The sequence below is a fragment of the Bacillus rossius genome, chromosome 1 (genome assembly GCF_032445375.1).
Source record: "Bacillus rossius redtenbacheri isolate Brsri chromosome 1, Brsri_v3, whole genome shotgun sequence".
NCBI lineage: Eukaryota > Metazoa > Arthropoda > Insecta > Phasmatodea > Bacillidae > Bacillus > Bacillus rossius.
In genome coordinates, this window is record NC_086330.1 from 197,159,624 (window position 1) to 197,180,452 (window position 20,829).

The 20,829-nt window shown below is 33.3% G+C and overlaps 2 protein-coding genes across 22 annotated transcripts in view; one reads left to right on the top strand and one right to left on the bottom strand.

The window, feature by feature from the left end:
* The window catches only part of LOC134527213 (serine/threonine-protein kinase dyf-5), a 407,519-nt gene that overhangs the window by 278,516 nt on the left and 108,174 nt on the right, over nucleotides 1-20,829 (bottom strand). For all 20 annotated transcript variants that reach the window (XM_063359689.1, XM_063359690.1, XM_063359694.1 and 17 more), the window contains one exon: nucleotides 17,161-17,282. In XM_063359689.1, the coding sequence (XP_063215759.1) occupies nucleotides 17,161-17,282 (122 nt within the window). The remainder of the gene's footprint in view (nucleotides 1-17,160; nucleotides 17,283-20,829) is intronic.
* Nucleotides 777-6,714, top strand: LOC134527216 (uncharacterized). 2 transcript variants are annotated; one of them, XR_010074125.1, is made up of 4 exons: nucleotides 777-1,193; nucleotides 2,560-3,164; nucleotides 4,387-4,818; nucleotides 5,969-6,714. XR_010074125.1 is itself a non-coding variant. In XM_063359706.1 (4 exons), exons 1-4 carry the CDS (start codon nucleotides 1,181-1,183, stop codon nucleotides 6,192-6,194), a joined length of 981 nt encoding a protein of 326 aa, XP_063215776.1. In that variant the 5' UTR covers nucleotides 777-1,180; the 3' UTR covers nucleotides 6,195-6,714. The 2 variants fall into 2 exon arrangements, 1 of the variants encoding a protein (XP_063215776.1); XM_063359706.1 differs by having other exon boundaries at nucleotides 4,387-4,523.

The following is a 20,829-nucleotide window of genomic DNA, read 5'->3' on the forward strand; positions in this document are numbered from 1 at the left end:
GAATTTGTGTGGGTATTTGTTAAGTTTGAACATTTTTTTAAATCTCTGGTGAAATAAAAACGTTATGTTAACGGTAAAAAAATATTACGTGCCGAAACCGTGGTCGCGCATTAATAATGTTAATAGTCACTTGTTTGTTTTCTCTTTCAGCCGTTTGCAGTCTGCACAGATTACGCCATATTGCAGTGTGTTTTAATATATTACTGACCGTGAAATAACGTACAGTTTGTGTTTCAGGATTTTGTGTTAATATTGTGTATTTTAACTTTGTTATATTATTTATTATCTACTATTGTAATGATGGAATTTGTTATCGTTTTGATATTTTGTGTGGTTCTTGTGATTGCTGTAATGGTAATTGGTTCCGGAATGGGGAAAGCTACTTCTTCGCAGCGTCAGATGGACATCATTAACGTCGCTCAGAACTTATATGTTTTAATTAGGAAAGGCGACTTGAAGAAATGTGACGTTACGCAGACGACCGCGTTTCTTCTCAACATCGCAAAGTCAACTGTTCTCAAGTAAGTAGGCTTTTTTCGTTTTCATGCACGTAAAAAAAATATCGACTGTGTCCTAAGTATTGTCGGCCTGTGTTTTAACTCACGAGGTTTTTTGTGTTTTATTTCCAATTTATATTTTTTGGTGTGAGACAACACCGCCATGTGGCGTCTCTGTTGAAAAGTTAACCTAAAATCATATTAGGCCTACTCAGGTCCTAACAATAACAATATAGGCACTTTCAAGTATTTTTATGGGTGTGATACACATTTGTTTATAACGATGTTTATAAACTTTATGATAGGTTTAACTATAACATAAGGGAGTGATTTTATAATTTGCATTTAATTAGTTTTTCATCTGTTTGGGAGATCACAAAATAAATAAAAAAACACTTCATTAATTTCGTGGACAAAGTCTGTCATGTTTCCATTTAGTGACCACAAAGCAAATATTTGTGACAAAATGCCATATTTGGAACACTGCCTAACTGCGTATTGTGAACGGGTCCCCGGAAAAGTGTTATGACAAATGTTTTTTTTTTTTGGTTAGGTACTACAAGAAAGACATTGAAGAAGTTTCAACACCAGGAAAAAAGAGGAAAAAAAGGCCACAGGAAGGAAAGTCACTTGACACAGTCGACGATTTCACAGTAAATGCAATCAGGAATGCAATTTACAGGATGTACGCTGAAGGTAAAAATTTGATACTGAAGAGTAGTTTCAATATCACTGGGGTAGGCCCTACTTAATTGTATTCATTTCATATATCCATATGCAGATTGACCGGTTCAGTTTTTTTCCCGATATCATCTGTCCTTTAAAAATACTTAACATTTTTGGGTGGTTTGTTAGGTTTCTTTATTGATATGGTATTGATATATAGAATATTGTGCAACATATGAAATAGGTACACGTCCTTTTAAGGTTAGGTTAAAGATAGAAAGAAAATTGTTACATTCTAAAACTACAAGTAATGTTTATATCGTTATACACAGTATACATATTAAATAACCTCAACTTTTATGATGTATCAGAAGGTTAAATAATGACTATTTCCAGTATCAATAATATCCAGTTGTGCACTTTAGCAGTAATTGGTTACAAATTAGTGAGTTGTGGTCTAAGCAAGCATGGTTATTAAAAAAAAAATTGGGATACTTAATTGGCTAAATTGTACTGTGTGGCAGGGTCCAGTACAATATATATTCTATTGCAAAATAGTGTCATGCCCCGCCTAACCCTTTAGAAAATATAGGGGTATTGTTATTTTATAAACAATAGGCCTACTTCATTGTAATGAAGTATCATATGAAAACACAACTTAGCCAGACAAACTGTGTGTTAGTGTATGAAGTAACAGAAGGTTATAAAACAGTAAAAGTTTAGTATCGCGTATCCGATTCGATACATTGATCCTGATCGCATGATCCTGCAAATATTGATCCTGTGATTGATGATGCTTGCTTTTCTAATTTATTACGTTTAAAAATCCTGTACAAAACCAAAACTAAAAACCTGTGATGTAGTAATGAGTTATGATTTAAAGTTGAATAATAATGAAAATATATATGTTTTATTAAACTTATGATAATTATTCTTGCTATACCACAATATTTGATTATGTTCAGGATCTTTGATCTGAATAAATGAAAAAAAGCATGCACCACACGATCAATAGGATGTACAGGTTCATGCATAAAGATCTAGGGATCACATGGGATACACGATACAAAACATTTACCTATAACACAGTGTAGAGCTTGTAACTTATTGATTGCTAAATTGAATGCTGAAATAATAATGTTTTACACAACTTCAATACAAACGCGCAATATAATCGTCATATCATTGCAGACAAAAATACTGCAATGTAGAATTCCTCTAAGCAAACTACAAAATTTAAATTAATTTAAAAGTATTTTTGAAATGTAAGTTTATTAAAACTATTTAATAAATGTAAATTGTGCACTTAAATTATCTTCTACGGGGTTGTGGTTTCGCTTAGTTTTGTGTACCTCTGTTATTTCATGTATTGTTAATGTATGCAATAAATTTACAGGTTTGAATGTTACAGTCGACACCATTTTGAAAGAAATCAGGGAAAGACAAATAGATTATTATGGTGGAAGATCAAGTCTTCATAAATTGTTAAAGAAGATGGGATTTTCATGGACAACTGTTGATGGACGAAAAGCTTTGATAGAGAATGAAAACATAGTATTGAAGCGAATAGATTTCTTGAGAAAGTATAAAGAAGAAAAAGAAAGAGGTGCCAATTTCATATTTGTTGATGAAACATGGATTTTCCAGAGAGGCAAGGCATTAATTTATTTGAAAATTTGTTCTGTGGTCCAATACAAAGTATTTCATTTCCATTTCATATATTTTTCAGGAACTGTATCAAAGTCATGGCAGGACAAGAGTCTACAATCTGCGAAGAGACGTACTGTTGGAGATGGTAAAAGGTTTATTGTTGTTAATGCTGGAGGGCGCACTGGCTTTGTGCCAGGAGCAGGATTACTTTTTGTTTCAGGTCAGAAGACTGCAGACTACCATGGCGAGATGAATGGGGAAACTTTCTTGATGTGGTTTGAAGACATGTTGGTGCATCTGGAGGAACCCAGTGTCATTATAATGGACAATGCTTCATATCACAGCACCCAGGTATGTGCAATGGTAAAGCAGTGTCTTTTTATTGCTCAAATTGTAATGTGAAAAATTTACATGTGTATAAGTACGAATATTCGAGACTAATACATTTTGCCAGCAATAATTGTTATCTTAATAGTATGCCTACACTACATTTTTATAAACTATAATGTTTGAGCTGAAATTGATTACACACACACACAGAGAGATATATATATATATATATATATATATATATATATATATATATATATATATATATATATATATAATGTAATTGAATTACATCATAGTGCAAACTAATTTAGTAGAGGGTTTGAAATACCAAATAAAATTTTTTTATTGCAAATAGCATTTGAAAATGACATAATTACTTGTTTGGTAAAAGGACCCACTTTATGAATGCTCTGTTGCCCTACTTAATAAATTAAAATAATATTTTCAAAAAAATTTCTAGTCACTAAACTAACATGCTTTGTTAAATTTAGAAATTCATTACGACAATATGCCAAAACACATGTTTGCTTTGCATAAGTACAGTAGAACCCTGTTATAATTTGTTTTTAAGGGGCTACAAGAAAAAAAAAACATAAGCAGGAAATTCAATTTAGTACTTTTTAGTGTGGATTTATTGCCAATGGACTCAACAAGCTGCATAAAGATATATTTGATGCTCCAATTTGCTTGTAGCAAGCCAAAAACAATTTTTCTTTAACATCATGGTGCTTCCAGCTTCTATCTGCTTTGTCTTTACTTACACATTGTCTCATTGCTGTAAAATTGTCTCATTTCTGTATAATTGTCATAATTCACGACAGTGTTTACAGTGGAAATGCTTAAGTCCAGTTCTTTTGCCACTTGAACATGTGATTTAAGTGAATACATTTGAAAACACACAGAATGGCTAAAAATTTATGAATTTATTTGTTTTCCAAGGGTGTCAACAGGCAGTTAACTGCTAACATACACATATACATAGACAGTATAGACAAAGGCTTTTAATTTTTTTCGTCTTCTAAAATTTTATGAAGTGAACATTACAAGCACGAAACGCATAATTTGTGAAACATTATATCCAGGAATTAAATACATTGTCCTTATAGGGAAAATATTGGACTTGAAAAATAATACATTATAGGCAGGAAAACTTTATAAGCAGTAAAATTGTAACAGGGTTCTACTGTCATGAATTCTTATCAGCTACTTGAGTATTTAGTTAAATGTTGGCATAACGTAGGTTGAGAAAACACCTACAACGAACTGGACCAAGGATGCACTGATCGCGTGGCTGGAGAAGAATGAGATAAAACATGAAAATAATTTGTTGAAAGTGGAGCTGCTGAGAATAGCTAAACAAAACAAGCCCCGAATACGGTATATTATTTCGTTTTTTTTACAGCATTTCTTTAAAAGTGAGATAGTTGCAAAAAATTACGTATACGCCTTGTTCTAACACACTTTTCAGATATGAGGTAGACGAGTTGGCTTGTAACTATGGCCACAAAATTCTACGACTCCCACCCTATCACTGCCACTATAATGCAATCGAACTAGTTTGGGCTCAATGTAAACACCATTACAATAGTAACGTGGGGCGGGCCAAGAGATTTGACAATGATGCAGTTGCAGCCATCTGGAAAGAGGCTCTTGATGCTTCCACACCAGAGAGGTATTTTCATGTTGCATGACCAATGGGGTATTCCTTTTGAAGTAGAAATTATTTTATTTTCCTGTAGAACATTCCTCAAGCTTCAGCAAAACCCTTACCATACATTTTTACATAATACGTAAGTATTGTTGCCTAGCAGCCTGGTCCTACCATTCCTTTTGATAACTTTGTGTGCTAGTGTGTGTATAGTGTGATTATCATTTTGTGTATATTCATATACCAGTAATACAGTTTTAAAACAATTGGTAAAAATAAGTGGTTTGAATTTGTGTAGTTGTCGTTTTGAAAATGTGTTGCATGTATGTGTTTGTGTTCGTGTTTGTGTTTGTAATTTTATTCCCATGTGATTCATACATATCTGTGTAGTTTCTAGATCTAACAGTGGTGACTTATTTGCAAGGTTTTTTTTTTATTTTGTAATTGCAGTCCATTTGCAATTGTTTCATTTCCATAAATAGTTTTGTATTTATTAGTAATTGTGATATTACTTTCTGTTATGCTTAATCTTGTGTCAATGACTTTAAAGTTATGGTGGGTTCAGTGCTGTAGGCAGATTTCAATATTCAGATAAAATTTCAACGTAGAGAATTTTGAATATTTTCATCTAGCGAACTTGAATAGGTATTTACACATGTAGTTCTTGCACATTAGTATTTTCAAAAGTTATGTTATTATAGTGAAATACATATACAGTAAATCATCAAAACTATTCAAAAAATTAAATTTTCGCTATATCTCACTGTTTTTGTCTGGGACAAATTTTAACCAAAAACAAACACAAAAGTTATGAAATAAATATTTTATCATATGCATTCTAAGCCTTTATTGATAACATAGAAAATATTTACAGCTTTATTATATCTTGAATAAACCACTCAATTTTTTTTTTTCAGATAACATAAAACAAAACATGTTACTTCAAGTATTAAATAATAGCTTTGATAGTTGAGGAAAACACATTAAATGAGTTTTGTTGTGTTTAAAAATAGTTTCTTGTGGAGTGAGTTCAAAATTGTATGTAATAAAGAGCATGCCATGCATTGTTTACTATGCCGTTTTGACAGAAACAAACATATTTTGTTATAGAGTGGTTTTTGCTATAAACAGGTCATTTATATAGAGGTTTTACTGTATACATTAATTTTTTTAGATGGGCGAGGTGTGTGGATCACGTGGAGAAGCTAATTCAAGCAGACTGGGAGAGAGAAGTCCACATAGACAGCGGCACCATTCCTCCACTCATCATCCACCTCGGCGAGGATAGTTCAAGTGAAGACAGTGACAGCGAAGAATTTGAGGTTACGACACAGCAAGTAGATGGAGACAGTGAAGTACTGGCAGTTCCTCTTGATGATTTACCCGGGTGTTCTTATTGAGGTCTGTATGTAATAAACACCTGGGCAACTGTAAGTATTGGGGTTTGAAACATTTTTTTTTCTTTTATGCATTCCCATTAAGTATGTTGATTACTGGAACTTTATGTATTAACTTTATATTACACATATTATAAAATTAATAATAAATTTCATTTCTGGATTCGTATAGGTGTATGTGAAACATTTTATTTTGTTGTGTCTCTTCATTTTTCAGTGAACTTACTTGGAAAACAAAAAGCCAGTCCCCATCCAGGGCCACAAATAAATAATGCATATAAGTGGTATAGAAATTACTGTCAATTCTTTACCACAATTTTACTGTTCATAAAATTATGATTTTGTCTAATAAGTATACTCAGGAAAATGTATATAACCATATTTTTATTTGTGGCCTTAACCGGCAAAATGGTAGGGGTTTATTAAATAAAAGAAGAAAATTCATTTTTAAATGTTTTCATCTGAATTTGTTAATTTTATTAAACCTTCAATCCTTAGTCTTTTCCAGATTGCTTAGATGGACAGCCGTATGTATAATTTCAATACTTTTTTTTTCAGATGCAGAAAACTGTGTTGAACTGTACTAAAGGATGATATTTATTGCTTACATAAATGTTGTAAATTTATATGTTCTCCTAAAAATTTACTTTCAATTATATGTTATTTCTTTAGCTAACAAACTTATTTTTTAATATTTTTACCATTGGGTATCATAAATGTTATGCACATATACATGTATACTTAGATCATATTCAAATTACTTATATATATATATATATATATATATATATATATATATATATATATATATATATATATACACACATACACACACACACACATTGTTTTGACAGCTGGTGATTGTAAACAAACCATTTGACATTTGTCACATGGCAATGTTTTTGTTTACATACGGCGGAAGGATATATAGTGACATTAAAGTAGATCCAGTGAAAAGCAGGGCTTCAGAAAAGTAGGAGGTTACCGTGGATGGACTATATAATAGTATTTGTAATTTACATAAACATAAGCGCTTTTGATTTATTTAGTAATTTTAATATTATTTAGTTACAAACAATAAACAAAAGGATTAATAATGATAGAAACTATATTTAAAACATATTATTAAACCAAATAGCTCAACAATATTCAGCAAAAAACAGCTTGGCCTTTTTATCAATTTTATTTTATAAAGATCATGTTAACTTGTGCACTTGAAAATATTTGTCAATATTATCTCATTTATAGGCAATTTTTCAGTTTCTTTATTAAATGGCATTTAGACGAAGTATTTTCTCTAACACGTATTTATGTAACTTTTTAAAAAATATTCTATGACTTCTTGATGATTTGTGTTTCTCTACTAAAAAAATTGCCATGAAATTCAAGAAAAAATTTTCAGAGAGTCTTACAGCATTCATAAAATTTTTATTTGGAAGCATTAACTGTCCATGTGAAATAAATTCAGTCCACGTTTCTACCTTCTTGTCTCTCAACTGTGTAGGAATACCTAGATTATCATATTTAGCTCTAAAATGATGCGCAACAAATCCAGCAACATAAGTCAAGCTTTAGTTTGTTAGTGTATTCATGGATTCATTTTGATCTCTGATAAAAGATAAATTTGTTGTTAAATCAAGAGGAGATTCATCAAAATCAGGAACTTCCGTTTCTTCACCCTCAACAATGCTGTGTAAGAGCTGTGCAGTCGGGCAGCTTTCGATATCCGTTTGTTCATCGAGTTCTGTGTTTTTATTCATTGCAAAAATCGCAGATGAATGTTTTCCTAATACATATGACCTCAGATGGTACAAAAAATCCAGTGGCGTAGGATGATCATAGGTGTGACTAATGTCTCCAATAAAAGAAAAGAAATTTTCCAATACATCTTGGTTAATTTTACACGTTAATAAGGGACTCACATTGTATTTTTCTTTCAAATCTGAAAACAAATTTCTAAGAGAATTATTGTTGATAAGAAATCCATTTTGATAAGGTAATTTGTTTTTGCAACCAGCCACTCGAATTGTTTCTACCACTTCATCAACTTGTATCAAAACATTGTTTTGTTCAACTTCATGCACACCATAAGCAAGCACATTTCCCTTTCTCTTTATTGTAGGGATGACTTGAATTAAAATGTCGAACCAATTATTTATTAGTTCTATGAATATGGCAGTTGATTTCCAGTTTCCCAATATTATATTTTTGTCTCCACAAAAGAGCAATGCTTTTGACACACTTCTAGAAAACAATTGTGCCGCAGTTTTCACTTTCTGGCGTTGTGATTTTGACACATCCAAATGATGTTGGGTGATTTTGAATGCAATCTTCAAATCTCTTTTTGATTTATCAATCAGTTGCTGAACTGTGCTTCTATCTACACTTTCGCCTCCTCGCAAAATAAAACCTTTGTCTAAGAAATGGTTTCTTACAAGTTTCAAAAGATGTGGAGCATCTGCAAACACGTGTATTCTTCTTGATGTATCATGAGGATTCTCTGAAACGAAGAATTTCCACTGCTAACTCCTAGTTCTTTCATAACACTTCTGTTGCCACCACCCATGTCACAGGTAACAGAGTGAACAGGATATCTAATTTTTTCTAATTCTGTAATAATTCTCTTTAGAGTAGATGCAGTCATTGGACAGTCAAAAACGTAAAACACTGGCTGTTTCCATTTTGACAAAAGACCTCTTGCCATTACAACTTGCACTGTTTTGCAGGGCCCCATCACTTGTTCTTTTTTCTTGTTGAAACAAACTGCACTTGAGACTTGCATCTCATCAAAAGACATCCCTGTCACACGTTCATATTTAGAAAAACTCGGCGACATTTTATTCATCAACCAAATAATGTGTTTCTGTAACCCAGGATCATAGTTAAGTTTTGAATCCCATCGCCTCAAAGTTGTTACAGCTGGAAGCGGATACTGAAGTTTATTTCGCAAATATCGATACGCCTTTGGGCTGACATTTCTTAAAGATATAGCCGCTGCAATATCTTAGGATGACCACTGTATTCTTTTAGGTCCTGTCAGAATTATTTTTACTTGTCCTGGAGTAAAATAACAGGATAAGATTTCAGAAACCATGTTTCATATCGTATCTGTGCTCTTGTTATTCAGCTATGTTAATTCTTGAAAAATTATCAGCTTTTATTTTCTAGTGTACTTTTTTCTACCAATAATGTTTCTGCCATAACTTTATATTTTTTTTTATTTTCTGATTCCAATTCTTTAATCCTTGCATTCAACAATGACAAACTAGCTCCAGAAATTTCTGGAACACTGTCTCCTAGAGGCTTTTCCGTATTGTTTAAATCATCTGGAATTAATGTCCATGTGGTTTGTTTCACTTGTTCTGTAGGATGTAATTAGTTTGTAACAGTTGATGAATTTAACAGTATCTCCCTAACTAAATATTTCCTCACTGTTTGCCGATGTCTTTCACTTCGCTCTGGCTTGCTGGGACCCGATCCAGAAGAATCAAGACCCGGAAGATGTTCAGTTGGAACAGTGTCACGCTTGACTTTGTGGCATTTTTTTGGAGAATACTAAAGACATTTTTGCTGTAGGTTCATTTCGAACGAGTCTTCGGAAAAGTGGACATATTCTTGCTGAAAGGGAAAAAAAATTTTATTTATAATTTAATCTAGCAAATATTGTTGCTAGAATTTAGTTTACTCTAACATAAAATTTAAGAAATGTTTAATTATTAAATTCAGCCTTAAAAAAATTTGTTTTATTTCAAGCCTCTGAATTTTTATAGGCAACAACACGTCATATTGTTACCAGCGTAAGCCCTAATTTCATAGTCTTTATAATATACGAGCGGTATGAATGGACAACTTGAAATGAAGTGAAGCCAAGTAGTTCAAATAACAGCAGCTTGAAGCACCACTATCAACTGGGAGACACAAAATGTAAACAAGCAGCCACTTATAATGAAATAAGCTACGTTGAAAGAGCTGTTGTGGACAAAAATCATAATTAATTAGAATTCATTCAAATTTAGTTTAAGGTGTTAGTATTGTCGAGGACTTGTGAAGCAAGGAGCTTAAAAAAACATAAAGTTTTAATGTTTCTATGTATTTTAACGATATATGGATAGTGAGACGCAGTAAGGACGTGTTTGTAAAAGCTTTTCACGGCAAAGAAAACTAAAAGGTCAGATTTGTTTATTATCATGGAGAGGAAAAACCCAAGTTTTCAAATCCCCCCCCAATCACATTGTGAGTTAAAACAGGGCACATAATTGTTGGTTGATTACTAAAAATAGCTCAATTAAAAAATAAATCGTCAGTAAATATTTCAAAAAACCTGAATGCCTTCTACAATGAAGTTGCCCTTAAAACTAAAACAAATATTATTCTAAACTACATTTTATTAAAGCCAAAATCTATTTATAATAGCTTGAAGAACTCCAGTCCCTCATAGGTATTTGAATGTAATTTTAATGTGTGTATCTTGGCTGTAATTGTTTCTTTCTCCATTTATATAACGTTAACTTCTGAAAACTCAAAAATGTTGCTTGCTATAATTTTGATTACTGAGAAGCCCATGTCATAACAAAAAAAGGTATTGTTTTACCTCCTGTACATTGTGAATTTGCAGGCACTCACATTATTTGATAAGACAATTGAAGAGAGTCACGCACGGCCTTTCCATGGAAAAAATTACAAAATAAATATCTATATTCACCTAATTCCCCTTAAAATTGGCGTTTCGAAATTCCTCCTGGATTCTGTAATAATAAAAAGATTAGAAGGCAATAAAAACATTAAAAATATAAAAATATAAAAATATTGAAATATAATATAATAATTGTAATCATTGAAACATTAAAATCGGAAATACCATTTTTCACACTTATATATAGTTTTACGGAAAAGCCGCTTCCCTTCATAATTACCATTCCATTACATGTACAATTTTCAATACATAGCTTTGTTTTTATATATCCCATGCGCTGTATAGTTATAGAATATAGAAAAATGAATACCTACAAACATGCAAACTTATGTGCTACACTGTTTTTTGTTATAGCCAAGTTGTGTTAGTGTTAGGATTGGAGACACAGTAGGGGCGGATCCAGGGCGGATCCAGGAATTACTGATGGGGGGGGGGAACCGTGAGTTTGGACCTAGTATGATACCTGTTTATTACTCCAGAAGTCGTTATTAATCAATGTATATTTTACCCTTAGATGAGTGGGAGGGCACTTGCCCCTGTGCCCCCCCCCCCCTTTCTGGATTCACCTATGGAGCACATACGCACATGTGCTGAGAGTGATGGTCCCTGCAAACCTTATTTTTAAGTACAGGAAAATCCCGTTATAGAGAGCATGGTAATAGCAAGAACACGGCTATAACGAGGTCTTTAGAGGAATTTACAGCGTGAACGCGTGAAGCGCGCTTTTGTTATTTGTCTGCTTTATCTCCACCCCTCTCGCTCGCCACTAGACATCTTGCCGTTGACACCTGTCACATTCTTCAGCCTTTCTTTTATCAAACTTCCGTTAGTTATCTGTTCCTTAATATTATTCTATTCCTGTGAACTCAGTATAATAAATGCTTAACGTGCTGGGGATATGTGCGTGTGTAATGCAACCGCTAGGCTACAAAGAATGCAGTCCCTTTGTTTCGTTTCTGACTATGTCGCTACAAGATAAGCCGGCTATCATCCAAACGCCCCTACTCAGGGCGTGCCTGCGACTTTACAGTCACAGCATCACTGGCTGGCTTCAAGGCCAAGGTATGCCCGACTAGAATAAACCAAGCCTTTGAATATACATATACTTGTACACATTTCTTATTATTTAGAAAATAGACAAAATCTATTTTTTCCCCGCCATTAAACATAACAATGTGCACTTTTTTTTAAATATAAATGCTCTTAATTGATTTGTTGGGACATTTTCATTAACAAATAATAACATTGTTTATAACTATGTTAGGCCAAAAAAGTCTGAGCCGTCTTTATACTTGTTGCTAATTGATCGCGTTAATAATACACAAATATTTATAAACTTGCTTGGAATTATTTCAGTCGTGACACGTTTACCAACTCGTCACATTATTTATTTTATTATCTGACAAATAGTAGGCACTTAAGTATTTATTTCCAAATCGCTCGGACAGTTTTCTTGTAACTTTTGTTTTGGTTAGTTGTTGGAGTATCTGTCCGGGAAGGGGGTTGTGATGGTTTGAGTTTAATCCCAAATTTATTTTCTAAAAAAGTTTACAGGTTTCATTAAATGAAAAAAGTATAATTTTCCAGCGACTATTTCGTTTGAGGCGTACGTGCGTTGCCGCACTCCTAATTTTTGTAAGGAATTAAATCGTCGTGCTACACTAGCGCCGCCTGTTGGCAACATCCCGAACCAACATGGCCGCCAGCAGACAGCCGGCGTCGACAATAGATAGCAGGACAATGCTGCGTCGCGCCAAGTCGAGTAATCGATTACGGGCTGAGATGCTATTCTTACGTGGCGTGGTAGGGTATTCTGGTTATTTTGACGCAATCGGTGATCGCATCCGTACTTGTGGGGTATCGTTTTAAAGAGAATTCCCACATCTGCTCACAGAAATTAGGATTTCGTTAATATAACCTGTTATTTTTTAATTATACAGGTTTAAACACAATTTTTATGCTAATTCTGGTTAATTTTTATTTTTTAGGGGCCAAAATCTGTCCAATTCGGTTATAGCGAGGACACGGTTATAGCGAGGATCAAACCCGAAACCGTGAGACCTCGCTATAAAGGGACGCTAGTGTATTTAAAAAGTCTTTTTTTTTAACGCTTTAAATTCTATTTAAGGCGTAAAACACAAACTCTTACATTGGGAGACGAAACAAAATTGTACCATTATCTAAACGCTTCAATGGAAAAATTGGCAAAGACAAAATTAGATAACAATGAATTCATTTACATTAATTTTCATAATTGTGTGTAAACCGACAACTTATAGTATAGGATCCCAATATAAAACGACCTTCACCGAGATGTTTATTCCATGAAACGTATTTTATATTTAATTTAATATGTCAATAAATATATTGCATATGGGTTGCCTAACAAATTTTAGTCCAGGGTATTTTTAATTAATAATTAAAAAAAAAATTTTTGAAACATTCCACCGGTGTGATTATTTAACTCTATACCAATCGAAAGTATGAAGCCCATAGAATATGCAAACGTTAGGTTGCCTATTTTTTTCCGGTCACAACTATCGGGTAGCCAGGTATAAACAGGTAAATCTATACTAGCATTTTGCAACGGTCTGCTTATTGAATTGAACTTAAATAAAATTAAAGATTATTTAATTATGAACACGGTGGTATAGGGTTGCCTGCGAAAAATCAGTCCCTAATTCCGGTTGTCGAATTTTAAAAAGTAAAATATCGCTGCGAGTGAATGTGTGCGACTGAGAGGTCCCAACCAACCATCCCATGCGATAGAAGAGGACACATCATAGCACCATTGCCCCTGCTCTTTTTTCATGTACTGGACAGATGTTAAAAACTCCAAAATCGTTAGCAAAGGCTTTGAAATCCAAAACTGAAATGGTTGAGCCAACACATTTCAACGTTGAAATAATAGATGGTTTTTATTACTTGCATCTAATCGGATCTTCTATAGCTCAAACTTTTGATAAAATTGCCGATTCAATACTCATAAAAATATGTTCAACAAACGCAACAGAAATACATTTAATTTTTGATCGCTACTTATCACCGTCAATCAAAGATTCCGAACGTGAAAGCAGAAAAGAATTCGATATTCCGTACAAAATTTCGGGACCTCAACAAACTAGACCAAAAATTTTTTTGCAAAGCCTTAAAAATTATCGCTTTAAAGAGGCTCTGGTGCTGTTTCTGGCTGATTATTGGCAAAACGACAATTTGGTAACAATAAACCAAAACAAAAAAATCTTTTTAACCGTCGACCATCACTGCTACTCTTATCAAGTTCAGGAAAATTCCGTAAAAAAAACTGAAGAAACTAATTATGAATGTCATCACGAAGAAGCAGATACAAGGATTATTTTCCATGCTTCTAAAGCTGAACCAGGCTCAAGAGTTTTAATTAAAGCCTCTGATACTGACGTTTTGATTATATTGTTAGGAAATATGCACAAACTTATCGAATCAGAAATTTAGCTTGCCAGTTCAGCTACTAAAAAGAGTAATAATCAAACTGTTTATTGCATTAATTGCACCGATTTAGCGTTGAAGTTAGGAATTAAATTATGCCAAAGTCTTCCAGCCTTCCATGCATGCACTGGTTGCGATTACACGGCTGCATTTTACAATAAAGGGAAAATAAAACCTTTTCAGCTATTTTCGAAAAATGAAAAATATCAAACAGTTTTTGCATCATTAACAGATGCTGCTGATATTTTCATTGATGAAAAAATGAAGGCCGTTCAAGAATTTACGGCTAGTATGTATGGTATCAGGAACTGCACCAGTGTGAATGATGCAAGACATCACATTTTTATGAAAAATTACTCTGCAAAAGAAGACGGCGAGCACATTTAAAAAAAATAAAAGGCTTCAACTCCAACTCCATACCACCATGCTTGATATCATTAATTCAGAAAATTTTACGAACTATTTTCGTAAATTCCATGTGGCTTAATGCAACGGATCCAATATGTGTGAAGCTTCAGCCTGAGAACTGCGGTTGGTTCTTAGATGAATATTTAAAACCCGTAGGATTCATTGGGGATCATACACCTTTAAAGATAGAAGACATCGTCGAAAGAACTGAAACGGAGAGTGATGACGAAGAAGATTCAGAAGTTGGAGATCACAGTTATATGTCCGATGACTCAGAACCTGAATAATTTAAAAAAAAAATTCTATTTTTAATTTTTTACAATAAATAGAAGTATTTTTTTAATTGTTGTTTTTTATTTTGTCTTCTAATAATAAAGATAAAATTTGCAAGATTAGTAATATATATGTATTTCTATAACCTTCTTCTTCACTAAAGATGTGTATATACTTTAGTGTCACATAAAAAATAACACACATAAATAATTAATTGATTGAAAAATAAAAAATTAAATGACTATTTCTCTATTTTAATAATAAACTACTCCAAAATGATGCACAACATATACGCGTCTATCGCTATCCTTTTCATTTTCAAGCACAAATAGCATGCGCACTCTCTTTCTTTAAATGGGCTGACCTTAAACAGCTGCTATGCTGTGTCCTCTTCTATCGCATGGGATGGTTGGTTGGGACCTCTCAGTCGCACACATTCACTCGCAGCGATATTTTACTTTTTAAAATTCGACAACCGGAATTAGGGACTGATTTTTCGCAGGCAACCCTATACCACCGTGTTCATAATTAAATAATCTTCAATTTTATTTAAGTTCAATTCAATAAGCAGACCGTTGCAAAATGCTAGTATAGATTTACCTGTTTATACCTGGCTATCCGATAGTTGTGACCGGAAAAAAATAGGCAACCTAACGTTTGCATATTCTATGGGCTTCATACTTTCGATTGGTATAGAGTTTATCTAATAATCACACCGGTGGAATGTTTCAAAAAAAAATTTTTTTAATTATGTATTAATTAAAAATACCCTGGACTAAAATTTGTTAGGCAACCCATATGCAATATATTTATTGACATATTAAATTAAATATAAAATACGTTTCATGGAATAAACATCTCGGTGAAGGTTGTTTTATATCGGGATCTTAGACTATTAACACAACACAAGCAGATTGTAATGCTGAAATCTTAAAATACCTTTAAGTAACTAATACATTATTAAAATCAGTATCATCACATGTAACTAGAAAAGTAATTCACTTTCACGCACCACATTTTGAGCTGTATTTTGCATTAACATTATTAAGTTAAATACATATTGTAATGAAATAAAAATTAAATTTGTCCAAAGCCTATACGAATTCATTTAAAACAAACATATTAGGCCACGAATTTCAAAAGTAGTTCTATGTAAGCCTGTTTCTTTTTTGTATATTTTATAATTCTTATCTCACGGTTTTGCGTGTATACTTAAATATATTTAAATGTAATATCTTATGTCCTCCCCACTCCATTAAAGAGAACATTTTGAACAATAGGAAAAATGCACATGTTTCTTTTTGATGTATATGGGGTTCACATTCCTACTTTCATTCAATTTGTTTGCATGCATTAATGAAACATTTTTCCCCCTTTATTAATAATACACAACCTAGTGTTTAGGTTAGTTCTATAACAAACAAGAAAAAAAGTTAAATTGAAATAAATTCTGTAATTTTCGCTGATGCCTGAACACACAAACATTTTAAAAACAATTGATTTGAGTTTTTATTAATGAGAATATGTACGTTTAAGTTTCATTTTTAATAAATTAATTTAATAAAATAAATAACCTTTTTACCGTGAAATACTTTATTATTTAAGATAATAACTGACTATTTACCACAAAATATATTCCCTGACCAAATATTAACCTACAGTTAATTATATAAAAATAAATAAATAAATAAATAAATAAATACTCGTATTATAAAACAAGTGATATTTCTACTTAAAATCACGTTTGTTTAAACTTACCTCTGCTAACACAGAATTTGTCCTTCCTTTTGCATACATTCACCCACTTATTGCAAAGATCTTCATTTTTTGGGAAAGAAAAATATTTTATGCCAGAATCTCGAGTCTTTTTGAAATGATTGTGACATCCGAACACTGCACAATTTGGCATTTCAACTACATAATAGCATTTAGGGTTATGTAAGCACCAACAATAACAAAGGTTCGCACGAGACGCAGATAATTAATGCCCCAGCATTCAGGAAACAAAACTAAATGATACTCGAGTTCAATCTGAAATAACAGTCGAATACCATGATAAGAGGGTATTAGGTACAAATACATAATCTGTGGGCACCAATCACAATGATGGAAAGTTCATTCTTGACTCACCTGTCTTTTATCAGCTGGTACAGGTTCTCCTTCATGTACTCAAATACAAAATAAAGGGTGTCATTCTCACGAATTACTTCCTTCAACTTCACCAAGTTGGCATGACTGAGCTTCTTCAAGGACTGTGAGGTAAGAAACAGACAGAAATAATAGAGGCCGGACTTTCCAGACTTTGATACCTATATATTCGTAGACACTTAGGAATACAGTAACGTACTGAGTATTGATCTAAACCACTAATACTTTTGTCACATACGAAGAATAAAGATGTATTTTATTACCATCCCAGATAGCAACAAATTCTTTGGGTTCCACCAGCCACTGTTGCATATGAATGGTTGTCCAATTAAACTGATAAGAAAAGTGGACCTGATACCAAAAGGGTAGTAAAAAAAAAATGGAACTTAAATATCAAAGTCATGTTTTAGCCACTTCCTTCAGCCAAAATAATAAATCATTATAGTCTTGATTAATCAACAATGTTTGGGACACTTGTGATATGTTGTATGCAACAGAAGCTACACAATCTGTGATAAGTTTTTAATTATAATTAGTAACAGGAAGCTTACATATGTGCTCTGAAAATGCTTTCATTAAAATAAATATATGATAAAAACTAGTCAGTACATTTAAATTACAGTAAGTCCTCTATTTACGTCGTACCGATTTATGTCGTTTCGGATTAACGTCGCTAATGTTTGAGTACTCATGTTTCAATTTAAGTTGTCGCCGATTCACAATAACGTCGTTTACAATGACCGTAAATTTTTATTTTAACCAAAACACCGTACATAATTCATTTATAATTCTTTGTTTCCTTCGGTAGTTAATTTATGCTATGTAGCGTAAGCTACACGTTCACCGCCTTATCTTATCATACATCATGAGGGACGCTTCCTGCTCTCCGCTGCTCTCCGCGCGGTGATGCAATACTACCAGCCCGCCCGCTCGGCCACCCACGTATCTCGCACGTAGAAGTGTTATCTACTTCCCGCAACGACACAGCATTTTCTCCTACCCCTTTTCATCCAACTCCTTGGAACTTCAGTCGCTATGATATCATTGAGTTGGCCGGAGTTTTAAACGTGCCGTGGTTAACTTTATCGTGATTAAATGCGTTTGTAGTAGGCCTACAGTATCAGCTCACTGCAATTTATGATTTTTTCTTCATAAGATGTCTTCCAAATGACTATATATCTGTTTTTATATTTCAATCAATAAAGGTAATAAAGCAGCTGGTTAAATAACCATTCTATAAAGCTAAGAAGTACTAGTTGGACTTGTTTCCCACGCTGTCGGTTGTAATTTGCTGATAAAATTGCCCGTTGTCACGTCTGTATGCCAGCGCTTCCGGCCGACCTTGGGCCGTGGCCGGCCGGTGGCATGAAACATGGCTCATTTTGCGTCGTTTCTATTTACGTCGCGGTTTTCAGGAACGTAACCCCGACGTAAACCGAGGACTTACTGTATCTATATTGTTACAACTAAATGGGGAAAACTGGGTTCATAATGCATGGCCCAATTAAGTTTTATTAATTACTAATATATACATCAATATATTTAAAACAAAGTCGGGTTAGTTACACCATTTATAACTAAACACGGCTGAACCAATTTTAATGATCTCTAATTTGCTAGATTCGTCTCTGCCCCGAACAGCAGAATAACTATTAACATACTGATAAAATTCACAGAAATTTTTATTTTTTTTTAAATAAATATGGTTTGGAACTCCCCCATATTCAGCAATTGACAGCTCATGTCACGCAGGTTGGCCATAGACATACAAAGTTACAGACGTACAAACTGTGAGTCTTATTTCTCTATGTCCGCCAAGCAATAGTTGCGAAGCTATTCTTCCGAATAAAGTAGAGAGAGTAAGAAAAACTAAAGCTCTAAACTGTTTGTCGTCGCCATGTTTGAGAAAATTGTGCTTACCCATTTTGTGATTTATTGTTTACTTTTATCATTAAAACTAATTAAAATGAATCACCCAATCACATTAACACTACAACACAACAGACAAAAAATAATAAAAAAATCGACAACACAGAATGTATGAGAAACTCTTGGAACCTTCCAGTGCCGCTGCCTGTCAGTATATGAGCTGTAAGTCGCGAAAGTGTAAATTTTGTTTTGTTTCATAATGTCTATGATTTGTTTTGAAAAAAGCATATAAAGTTAAACGGTCGATTTGTTTGTTTTGTGCGAGTGTTATTAATTAATATTATTGTGCAAGTATTATTATTAACAACGCCGCGAAAAAGATCTAATCTTTCCCAACAAAGCCGTAATGCAATTAGGCTCAGGGCCGGTCCTAGGGCGGTACGAGCGGTGTGACCGCACCAGATGTCATCAAGGTGGAGGGGAGGGGGGTGCAAACGAAATCAACCGACATGTGAGATGAATGATGGCGACGATCGGTCGAGTCTCACGGGAAAATGGACGGCTTGAGGTACCCGTCACGGTGTCATGTCACCAAATTCGAATGAATTCAAATTCATAATGATTTTGTGTATTACAGCTCTTTTAAAGTGGCTTATTCGGATTCCATTACTAGCGACTGATTATTTACATTCTGTGTCCCACAGTTGACAGTGGCGCTTCATCTGGCCGTTACTTGAACTGCTTGGCTCCTCCCCATTTCAAGCCATCTATTGCGGGGGAGTGGGGTGCGGGGTTAAATTTTGTCCTACACTCGTTTCACTAGGCAAACATTGTCTAATGAATTGTCAAGCTGTTCAAACACGCGCGAGTGTATATCTGTGTTGTACAGAGTGTGTGTGGTTAATGGCTGAACGTTACATACTTAGATTATTATACAAGAATTCGAAATAGAAAACAGAAGTAAATATTGTTTATATAAGTTCCTTTCTAGTGTATTCTGTGGCACTGCGATAAGACATTTTTCACTTTTTAATGAACGAAACCGCACGGCGAGATTACACATGTTGTCTTAAAACATTTAATGATTACGCACATTTGTCGAATACGTTTCTCCTTGCAGCCCGATGTACTGCGCTTTTGTAGAGTATTATAGCGTAGATATTGTAGCTTTTGTATAGAAGTGATGTACCTGTTACGTAGTAACTATTATTTAATCTTTGCCTATACTGCGTTTTATATAAGGCGGTAAAAGTGTAGGTGCTAGTTTATTTTAACGGATTATATATATGTACTAGCTGATACCCGCCCACTTCGATGGGCATGCAATAAAATTTTATTATGTAACCTAGACGAAAAATATAAACAAAATGATTATAATTTCAAAAAGATAATGAATATAAATTTTGAATTAAAGAAAAGTGAGTGTTTGTAATTACAGGTGTTAGTGAGTACTAAATATATGAGAAAAGTAATTTATTATTAATAATCATTTCAATCAATGGGTCAGTAAGTCAGTAAATCTGTCATTACACAGATTTCCGCATCACCCATGAGGTACTGTGTAGTGAGATCCGTTCCCATTATTTTACATGGCGGGTCCCCAGTAGGCCTAAACCATGTAAAAATTACTAACATGAAAATAAAAATATATTATGAAAACTTTTTATATAAAAAATTTTTATTTTATTTTTTAAATCCATAGAGTTATATTTTTCAGTAAATTACATTTTGATTATATTTATTTTTAATGTATGTGAATTTTTATAAATATCAACGAAAGTT